The following is a 10,960-nucleotide window of genomic DNA, read 5'->3' on the forward strand; positions in this document are numbered from 1 at the left end:
GAAAAGATCAACAAAACAGATAACCTCTAGCCAGACTATTTAAAAAGAAGAGAGAGAAGAATAAATAGATGCAATAAAAATGATAAAGGGGTTATCACCACTGAGTCCACAGAAATACAAACTACCAGCAGACATTACTACAAACATCTCTGTGCATATAAACCAGTAAATCTACAAGAAATGGATAAACTCCTGGACACTTACACCCTCCCAAGACTAAACCAGGAAGAAGCTGAATCCCTGAATAGATCAATAACAAAGTCTGAAGTTGAGGCAGCAATTAACAGCCTACCAACCAAAAAAAGTCAGGGACCAGACAGGTTCACAGCTGAATTCTACCAGAGGTACAAAGGGGAGCTGGTACATTTCCTTCTGAAACTATTCCAAACAATACAAAAAGAGGGAATCCTCCCTAACTCACTTAATGAGACCAACGTCCTCCTGATACCAAAACCTGGCAGACGCACAACTGAAAAAGAAATTTTCAGGCCAATATCCATGATGAACAATGATAAAAAAAACCTCAACAAATTACTGGCAAACCCAATCCAAACAGCACATCAAAAAGTTTATCTATCACAATCAAGTCGGCTTCATCCCTGGGATGCAAGGCTGTTTCAACATATGCACAACTATAAATGTAATCTATCACATAAACAGAACCAAAGACAAAAAGCACATGATTATCTCAATAGATGCAGAGAAGGTCTTTGACAAAATTCAACAACCCTTTATGCTAAAAACAAAAACTCTCAATAAACTAGGTATGGATGGAACGTATCTCAATAAGAGCTATTTATGACAAACCTATGGCCAATATCATACGGAATGGGCAAAAACTGGAAGCATTTCCTTTGAAAACTGGCACAAGACAAGGATGCCCTCTCTCACCCATGCTATTCAACGGAGTACTGAACGTTCCGGTCAGGGCAATCAGGCAAGAAAAAGAAATGAAGGGGATTCAATTAGGAAAGGAGGAAGTCAAATTGTCTCTATTTGCAGATGACATGATTGTATATTTAGAAGACCCCATCGTCTCAGCCCAAAATCTCCTTGAGCTGAGAAGCAAATTCAGCAAAGTCTCAGGATACAAAATCAATGTGCAAAAATTACAAGCATTCTTGTACACCAGTAAGAGACAGAGAGCCAAATCATGAGTGAACTCACATTCACAATTGCTACAAAGAGAGTAAAATACCTAGGAATACAACTAACAAGGGATGTGAAGGACTTCTTCAAGGAGAACCACAAACCACTGCTCACGGAAATGAGAGAGAACACAACCAGATAGAAAAACATTCCATGCTCATGGTTACGAAGAATCAATATTATGGGGAGGAAGGCAGCAAAGCACAACGCCATGCATGTACTTATGCAACAATCTTGCACGTCCTTCACTTGTACCCCCAAACCTAAAATGCAATAAAATATATGTGTTTTTTAAAAATTCAAGAAAAAAAAAGATGAATAGTTAACATTCACTGAGAGCCTCTTCTGCCAGGCACCTTCTAACTACTTTACGTGAATTATTTTTATCCTCCCAACCATGCTATGAGTAAAGTACAATTATATATTTTTAAAAAGGCCATAATGCTGAAAGTAATTTATAGATTCAATGCTACCCTCATCAAACTACCATTAACCTTCTTCACAGAATGGGGGAAAAAAAACACCTTAAAGTTCATCTGGAAGTAAAAGAGAGGCTGCATAGCTAAGACAATTCTAAACAAACAAACAAAACAAAGCTGGAGGCATCATGCTACCTGACTTCAAACTATACTACAAGGCTAAAGTAATCAAAACAGCATGGTACTGATACCAAAACAGAGACATAGACCAATGGAACAGAACAGAGGCCTCAGAAGTAACGCCACCCATCGACAACCATCTAATCTTTTTTTTTTTTTTTTTTTTGAGACGGAGTTTCCCTCTTGTTACCCAGTCTGGAGTGCAATGGCGCGATCTCGGCTCACCGCAACCTCCGCCTCCTGGGTTCAGGCAATTCTCCTGCCTCAGCCTCCTGAGTAGCTGGGATTACAGGCGCGTGCCACCATGCCCAGCTAATTTTTTGTATTTTTAGTAGAGACGGGGTTTCACCATGTTGATCAGGATGGTCTCGATCTCTTGACCTTGTGATCCACCTGCCTCGGCGTCCCAAAGTGCTGGGATTACAGGCTTGAGCCACCGCGCCCGGCCCAACCATCTAATCTTTGACAAACCTGACAAAAACAAGCAATAGGGAAAGAACTCCCTATTTAATAAACAGTGTTGGGAAAACTGGCTAGCCATATGCAGAAAGCTGAAACTGGATCTCTTCCTTACACCTTATATGAAAATAACTCCCAACGGATTAAAGATTTAAACGTAAGACCTAACACTGTAAAAATTCTAGAAGAAAACCTGGGCAACACCATTCAGGACACAGGCATAGGCAAGGACTTCATGAGTAAAACACCAAAAGCATTGGCAACAAAAGCCAAAATAGACAAATGGCATCTAATTAAATTTAAGAGCTTCTGCACAGCAAAAGAAACTATCATTAGAGTGAACTGGCAACCAACAGAATGGGAAAAAAAATTTGCAATCTACCCATGTGACAAAGGGCTAATAACCAAAATCTACAAAGAACTCAAACAAATTTACAAGAAAAAAGCAAACAGCCCCATCAAAAAGTGGGCAAAGGATATAAACAGACACTTTTTAAAAGAAGACTTTCATGGAGCCAACAAACATATGAAGAAAAATCTCATCATCACTGGTCATTAGAGAAATGCAAATCAAAACCACATTGAGATACCATCTGAAGCCGGTTAGAATGGCGATCATTAAAAAATCTGGAGACAACAGACACTGAGAGGATTTGCAGAAATAGGAACACTTTTACACTGTTCATGGCAGCGTAAATTAGTTCAACCATTGTGAAAGACAGTGTGGTGATTCGTCAAGGATGTAGAAACAGAAATACCATTTGACCCAGCAATTCCATTATTGGGTATATACCCAAAGGATTATAAAACATTATATTATAAAGACACATGCACATGTATGTTTAATGTGGCACTGTTTACAATAGCAAAGACTTGGAACCAACCCAAATGCCAATCAAAGATAGACTGGATAAGGAAAATGTGGCACATAGACACCATGGAATACTATGCAACCATAAACAAGGATGAGTTCCTGTCCTTTTCAGGGACATGGATCAAGCTGGAAAGCATCATTCTCAGTGGACTGACACAGGAACACAAAATCAAACACTGCATGTTCTTACTCCTAAGTGGGTGTTGAACAATGAGAACACATGGACACAGGGAGGGGAATATCATACACTGGGTGCATGTCGGGGGGTTCAGGGGGTAGGGGAGGGATAGCAAGGGGTGGAGGGATTGGGGAAGGATAACATTAGGAGAAATACCTCATGTAAATGACGGGGGGATGGATGCAGCAAACCACCAAGTCACATGTAGACCTATGTAACAAACCTGTACATTCTGCACATATACCCCAATACTGAAAGTAAAATAAAAAAATGTACCATGACAACTAGGATGGCTAGGATGAAAACAAAACAAATGAACAAGAAGTATTGGTGAGGATTTGTAAGAACCTTCCTGTGTTGCTGGTGGGAATATAAATTGGCGCACCTGCTTTGAAAAACAGTCTGGGCTGGGCGCGGTGGCTCACGCCTGTAATCCCAGCACTTTGGGAGGCCGAGGCGGGTGGATCACGAGGTCAAGAGATTGAGACCATCCTGGTCAACATGGTGAAACCCCGTCTCTACTAAAAACACACAAAAAAGTAGCTGGGCATGGTGGCACATGCCTGTAATCCCAGCTACTCAGGAGGCTGAGGCAGGAGAATTGCCTGAACCCAGGAGGCAGAGGCTGCGGTGAGCTGAGATCGTGCCATTGCACTCCAGCCTGGGTAACGAGAGCGAAACTCCGTCTCAAAAAAAAAAAAAAAAAAAAAAAAGAAAAGAAAAAGAAAAACAGTCTGGTAGTTCCTCAAAAAGTAAAACACAGAGTTACTATATGACCCAGTGATTCCATCACCCCTAGGTGTGCACCCAAGAGAACAGAAAACATATGTTCACACAAAACCTTGTATGTGAACGTTCACAGCAGCAATATTCATAATAGCAAGACGTGGAAAAAAACCCGAATGTCCATCAACTGATGAACAGATCTGCGTCTTACTAAGCCACTAATGGAAGATAAGTCTTATACCTTTTGAATTTGTCTGTCTCCAGCATCTGTGCAGTGTCTGTAAGAGAGAAAGGGGTTTCAGGGAGCCTAGATATTTCACAAGGGCAATGGAGGTATCCAGGGGATACAGGGAGCCTCGGGGAAGACCTAACGTTGTTTTGCTTTCTTATAATTCTCCTTAGCATTCCCAGAGGCCACCAGTAAACTGATCACCTCACTCACTCACAAAGTCTTCACAACCGGTGAGTATCCAGACATTGCATGCTCAGCAGAAAGGAGGAGTGTGAGAACAGAGCTTTCTGTTCCACTGTCTAAGCCTAGAGGCTTTTCATGAGTTCACCACACTGTCTCTTCCTAAGAAGGTCCTTGGTGTGAGGATGGAGCATGGGTGTCGAGTGGAGCTCTGGGGTTCAGAAGGAGGAGCATTTTGGGTAATGGAGCCATTTCTTCCTTCCCTCCTTCCTTCCTGGAGACCAAGACTCCCTCTGTCAACCATGCTGGAGTACAGTGGCCTGATCTCGGCTCACTGCAACCTCCATCTCCCGGGTTCAAGTGATTCTCCTTCAGTCTCACGAGGAGCCATCACACCCAGCTAATTTTCATATTTTTTCAGTAGAGATGGGGTTTCACCATATTGGCCAGTCTGGTCTCGAACTTCTGACCTCATGATCCACCCACCTTGGGCTTCCAAAGTGCTGGGATTACAGGTGTGAGCCACCGTGCCTGGCCAATGGGACCATTTCAAAGATAGCAGAGCAAGGCTGTGATGGGAAGACCGCTACTCATCCCTACACACTGCTCCCAGGATAAAGTCCTAGGCCTTCTGACTTGGCTGTGATCCAAGAATTTAATCTTGCTCCTCACTGTGTCCATACAGAGCCCACGCTCTAGCCGCACACAGACCGTAGGTGCCTGGACATAGCACAGCTAACCACTCCGGTCCTCCGCGGATACGCTTTCCTCACACTGCAGCTTTGCTTTTCCTGAGAAATGTCATTTCCTTCCAGACTAATAAACACTTTCACAGATTCCCTGACACTAGGCTAGCTACCTCCACTGGGCCCATGTGACTCTGGCTTTCATGAGGCACCTGATCGCAGAGGGTTCTAACCCTCCGATGGGATCCTTCCCTATCTTCAGTTTGGGACCTCCCAGTCACCCTCAGGGAGCAGTTCCAATCGTTCAGCTTGCTGTTCCATGAGCTTAGACATCCAGCCACTGCTGATCCCTCCAACTCTGGCTGCACACCTTCCATGAGGTCCCTGTGCTGTTCTCAGCCACACACAGTCACTTAAATCTCTTCTGGAGGCTTCCTATCCTCTCCTGACTGCACCCGAGCCACTTGCTCTTCCTTTCCTTCCATTTCCCCATGGCACCAATTCCTCAAGAAACCCTTGACCATCCAGGCTGCACTGGTGGTTTCCTCTGCTCTTGCTCAGTGTCTTGTGGGCTGCTTATTCCAGCAATTTTCACAGTATATTACAGTTATCACTTTGCCTGTCATCCCAGCACTTTGACAGGCCAAGGTGGGCGGATCACCTGAGGTCAGGAGTTCGAGACCAGCCTGGCCAGCATGGTGAAACCTATTCTTTACTAAAAATACAAAAATCTCGACTGAGGGTTAAGAATTGGGCATTAAGATCAGGTGGCTCATGCCTGTAATCCCAACACTTTGGGAGGCTGAGGTAGGCAGATCACCTGAGGTCAGGAGTTCAAGGCCAACCTGGCCAACATGCTGAAACCCCATCTCTACTAAAAAAGGTAAAAATTTGCTGGGCATGGTGGTGTGTGTGTGTAGTCTTGTCTACTTGAGAGGCTGAGGCAGGAGAGTTGCTTGAACCCAGGAGGCCAAAGTTGGAGTGAGACAAGATTGTGCCACCACACTCCAGCCTGGGCAACAGAGCAAGACTCCATCTCAAGAAAAAAAATACAAAAACTAGCAGTGTGTGGTGGCACGCACTTGTAATCCCACCGTACTGTGGAGGCTGAGTCAGAAGAATTGCCTGAACCTGGGAGGTGGAGGTTACAGTGAGCCAAGATCACACCACTACACTCCAGCCTGGACAACAGAGTGAGATTCTGTCTCCAAAAAAAAAAAAAAAAAAAAAAGGCCCGGCATGGTGGCTCATGCCGGAAATTACAGCACTTTGGGAGGCTAATGAGGGTGCATCACCTGAGGTCAGGAGAGACAAGCCTGGTCAACATGGTGAAACCCCGTCTCTACTAAAAATAAGAAAATTAGCTGGGCATGGTGGCGGGTGCCTGTAATCCTAGCTACTTGGGAGGTTAAGGCAGGAGAATTGCTTAAACCCAGGAGGTGGAGGCTGCAGTGAGCCAAGATCACACCACTACACTCCAGCCTGGGTGACAGAGCAAGATTCCAACTAAAAACCAAACCAAAACAAAACAAAAAAACATTACTCTACTTCTCTGTCTCCTCCAGTAGTCTGGGAACTGCAGATGGATGGTGTCTTGTTAATATTTGGGTTCCCAAGGCCCAGCACATGGCTGAGTACCTGGCTTGTCTCAGGAGATACTTGGGGAATAGAGAGCTGGTATGTTTGAGGTGCTCATTGTATGTCAAGCACCGTGCTTTATTTTGCTACCATTATCTTGACTATCACATCAACCTATAAGGGGTATCATTAATTTTATTGGACACCTAGGAAAACTGGCTCACAGATGCTGATAATAAGTGATAGCCTTGGGTTTCAACTCTGGACAGCCTGATTCTTTAGTTCACGCTTTTTTTTTTTTTTTTTTTTCCCTGAGATGTGGTCTTGCTCTGTTTCCCAGGCTGGAGTGCAGTGGAGCAATCCTGGCTCACTGCAGCCTCAACCCCCAGGGCTCAGGTGATCTTCCTGCCTCAGCCCCCACTGAGTAGCTGGGATTATAGGCATGTATCACCACACCACGCTAATTTTTGTGTTTTTTGTAGAGATAGGATTTTTCCAAGTTGTTTAGGCTGGTCTTGAACTCTTGGACTCAAGCCATCCTCCTGCCTCAGCCTCCCACAGTGCTGGGATTACAGGCGTGAGCCACTGTGCCCCGTCCATGCTCTTCCTAAATGATAAGGAATTCTGCTTCCCAAATGTGTGTTAAGGGTAGGGACAGTGACAGGGGAAGGAATATGGTTTTATTTCACACGTAGCCTTTTTTCGGTTCCCAGAGACTTCTAGGAATATCACCGCCAGTCCAAAGGAGTCAGGCTCTCCAGCTGGTGAGTCAGGCTCTCCAAACCTTCTCCCTTCTCACCCGTCTCTTCACCCAAAGCCAACTCCTTTATACAGGAACTGCAGCTCCGAGATCTTGGGTTCTAGTGTGTACAGTGAAGGCAGAATATCAGTGTATGGGGTTCAGAATTGGGCATTAAGATCAGCTGGGAAGGTTGAGATTTTCTCAAGGGTCAGAGAAAGAGACTCCATCTCTTGCCCACCCCTTATAACTGTCTTCTCTTTTGGAACGCATTGGATAAGGCAGCATCTGTGTCTGGGAAGGGGTTGTCTTTGAGCCCTGTGACAGCACATGAGGGAGAGGTGCTACTTAGAGAACTGGAGCAGGCGTCCCCAAACTACCGCCCGCGGGCCACATGTGGCCCCCTGAGGCCATTTATCTGGGCCCCCGCCCCACTTCAGGAAGGGGCACCTCTTTCATTGGTGGTCAGTGAGAGGAGCACAGTATGTGGCGGCCCTCCAACAGTCTGAGGGACAGTGAACTGGCCCCCTGTGTAAAAAGTGTGGGGACGCCTGAACTGGAGTCATTTGGCCCTGACTCCTAATGGGGAGAGGGGAACCCTCCAGGAAAGACAATGGCATCCCAGCTGGTAGAGAATAATAGGATCTCTGAAAAGCCCAAGATGCGGCTTGGAGGGGGTCCTGGAGGTGGGCTTCTTCACCTGCTCCTGCCTCTCCTCACTCCTCCAGGTCGCCAGTACTACACCAAGGGCAACCTGGTCCGGATATGCCTCGGAGCTGTGATCCTAATACTCCTGGCAGGGTTTCTGGCAGAGGACTGGCACAGCCGGAGGAAGCGCCCGCGGCACAGGGTCAGGGCTGTGCAGAGGCAGCTCCCACCCCTCCCACAGCCCCGGAAATCACACGGGAGTCAGGATGGAGGTCGACCAGATGTTCACAGCTACGGGTTCTGTTCATGACCAGTGAACCCCAGGCATGGTCATATCCAAGGGATGGATCATGGCGCGGGACACAACTCAAACACTGTGGCACACGTGAAGCATGGGATCAGGAGGGCTGAGGCTACCGCTTGGAAAGGAGGCCATGTTGCCTCCTCCTGGTGTTCCATCAAGGAGACGTTCAGCTATGTCTGTCTGGCTCTCTGTCCAAGGATGCCCTCCATCTGGGATGGAAGGAATCCGTGGAGACCTCAGACTCCTCCCTGCACACTGTGGATCACATGGTACCCTGGCTGGACGACATACTGGCCTCTTTCTTCAACCTTCTGTAATATGGGCTGTAGATGACTCTCTAACGTTCCCAGCTCTCATGGCTGACTCTGTTCCATCTTTTGTGCAGAATCATCCCATGCTTCCCCTTGGCCCTCTGTGCTCGTCTGGTTTTCCCCAGAAACCCTCACCCTAACTCCATCTTCCACTGCAGTCTAACATATCTCCTTTCATTTCTCAGAATGGGCCTTGCGGACAGTTTGGCTATGTCATTCATTTTCCTGAGTCTAAAACTAGCACGTTATTGCTTTCCTTCACTTTAGAAAACAAGATCAGCGGCTGGGCGTGGTGGCTCAAGCCTGTAATCCCAGCACTTTGGGAGGCCGAGGTGGGTGGATCACGAGGTCAAGAGATCGAGACCATCCTGGTCAACATGGTGAAACCCCGTCTCTACTAAAAATACAAAAAAATTAGCTGGGCATGGTGGCATGTGCCTGTAATCCCAGCTACTCAGGAGGCTGAGGCAGGAGAATTGCCTGAACCCAGGAGGCGGAGGTTGTGGTGAGCCGAGATCGCACCATTGCACTCCAGCCTGGGTAACAAAAGCAAAACTCCATCTCAAAAAAAAAAAAAAAAAAGAAAAAAGAAAACAAGATCAGCCTGTGCAACATGGTGAAACCCCATCTCTACCAAAAACAAAAACAAAACAAAAAACAAAATTAGCCAGGTGTGGCGACACATGCCTATAGTCCCAGCAACTCAGGGAGCTGAGGTGGGAGAATGGCTCGAGTCCGGGAGGCAGAGGTTGCAGTGAGCTGAGATCACACCACTGCATTTCAGCCTCAGTGACAGAGCCAGATCTTGTCTCAAAAAATAAAGTGATGGGCCGGGTGCGGTGGCTCAAGCCTGTAATCCCAGCACTTTGGGAGGCCGAGGTGGGTGGATCACGAGGTCAAGAGATCGAGACCATCCTGGTCAACATGGTGAAACCCTGTCTCTACTAAAAATACAAAAAAATTAGCTGGGCATGGCGGCGCATGCCTGTAATCCCAGCTACTCCGGAGGCTGAGGCAGGAGAATTGCCTGAACCCAGGAGGCGGAGGTTGCGGTGAGCCGAGATCACGCCATTGCACTCCAGCCTGGGTAACAAGAGCGAAACTCCGTCTCAAAAAAAAAAAAATTTAAAAATTTAAAAAAATAAAAATAAAAAAATAAAGTGATGAATATGCTAATTATCCCATCTGATCATAACACACAGTATACATGTATTGAATTATTGCTACCTACCCCATAAATAGGTACAATTATGTATAAATTTTTCAAATAAAAATAAAATAAGATAATGCACCATCTCCACCCCTCTCATAATTACTTTCTGAAGGAAATGTTAGGTCTTCTGAAAGTAGAGTTCTATACTTATTATAGCATTTAGGCATTTCTTGATCATCTAATGAGTGTAAAACTATACCAGTGGGCCTGGTACAGTGAATCATGTCTATCATCTTAGCACTTTAGGAGGGCAAGGCAGGAGGATCACTTAAGCCGAGGAGTTCAAGACCAGTCTGGGCAATATAGTAAGGCCCCATTCTCCACTAAAAATAAAGAAGATAAAAAGTTTTTTAAAAAAGGAAAAGAATGGCTAGTAAATAAAACTCATGCCTGTAATCCCAGCACTTTAGGAGGCTGAAGTGGGTGGATCACTTGGGAAAAGACAGAAGGAAGCAGACAGAAGCTTCAGGATGACAGCTTTGAATCAGGTCTAGTGAGCACACAGCTTAGGTGAAGCCTTAGGAACGGGAAGGCTGCTTAGAGAAATCTCCAAATGTAAGAATGAGTCAATTGTTTGTCTTAACAAGTGGAAAATCATACTGAGAAGCTATTAAAAGACAGAGGAAAAATAATTATAGCAGTCAAGTAAACTAAGTAGATTTAAAAAAGACAAGTATAGCTTGGGCACAGTGGCTCATATCTGTAATCTCAGCACTTTTGGAGGCTGAGATAGGATCGCCTGAGCCCAGAAGTTTCAGACCAGCTTGGACAACACGGTGAAACGCCATCTCATATACAAAAAACACAAAAATTAGCTGGGTATGGTAGCACATGCCTACTCTCAGGTACTCAGGAGACTGAGGATGGGGATCACCTGAACCCAGGGAGGATGGGGATCACCTGAGCCCAGGGAGGATGGGAATCACCTGAGCCCAGGGAGGTTGAAGCTGCAGTGAGCCATGACTGCACCACTGCTCTCAAGCCTGGTGACACGAGTGAGGCCCTGCCTCAAAAGAAAATGAAAAAGACAAAATACAAACTTTAGGGGAAGAAAAAAAAAAAAAATAAAGGAAGCAAGTTATAT

General features: G+C 45.7%; 1 protein-coding gene across 1 annotated transcript in view; it reads left to right on the forward strand.

The window, feature by feature from the left end:
• The window catches only part of GP6 (glycoprotein VI platelet), a 28,017-nt gene extending 18,077 nt beyond the window's left edge, over window positions 1-9,940 (forward strand). Inside the window, exons 6-8 of the mRNA XM_074385512.1 lie at window positions 4,388-4,447; window positions 7,375-7,425; window positions 8,129-9,940. Coding sequence (XP_074241613.1) covers window positions 4,388-4,447; window positions 7,375-7,425; window positions 8,129-8,358 — 341 coding nt within the window. The 3' untranslated portion in view covers window positions 8,359-9,940. The remainder of the gene's footprint in view (window positions 1-4,387; window positions 4,448-7,374; window positions 7,426-8,128) is intronic.
• Window positions 9,941-10,960: the final 1,020 nt, after the last annotated feature.

This window comes from Saimiri boliviensis, chromosome 14 (genome assembly GCF_048565385.1).
Source record: "Saimiri boliviensis isolate mSaiBol1 chromosome 14, mSaiBol1.pri, whole genome shotgun sequence".
Lineage (NCBI taxonomy): Eukaryota > Metazoa > Chordata > Mammalia > Primates > Cebidae > Saimiri > Saimiri boliviensis.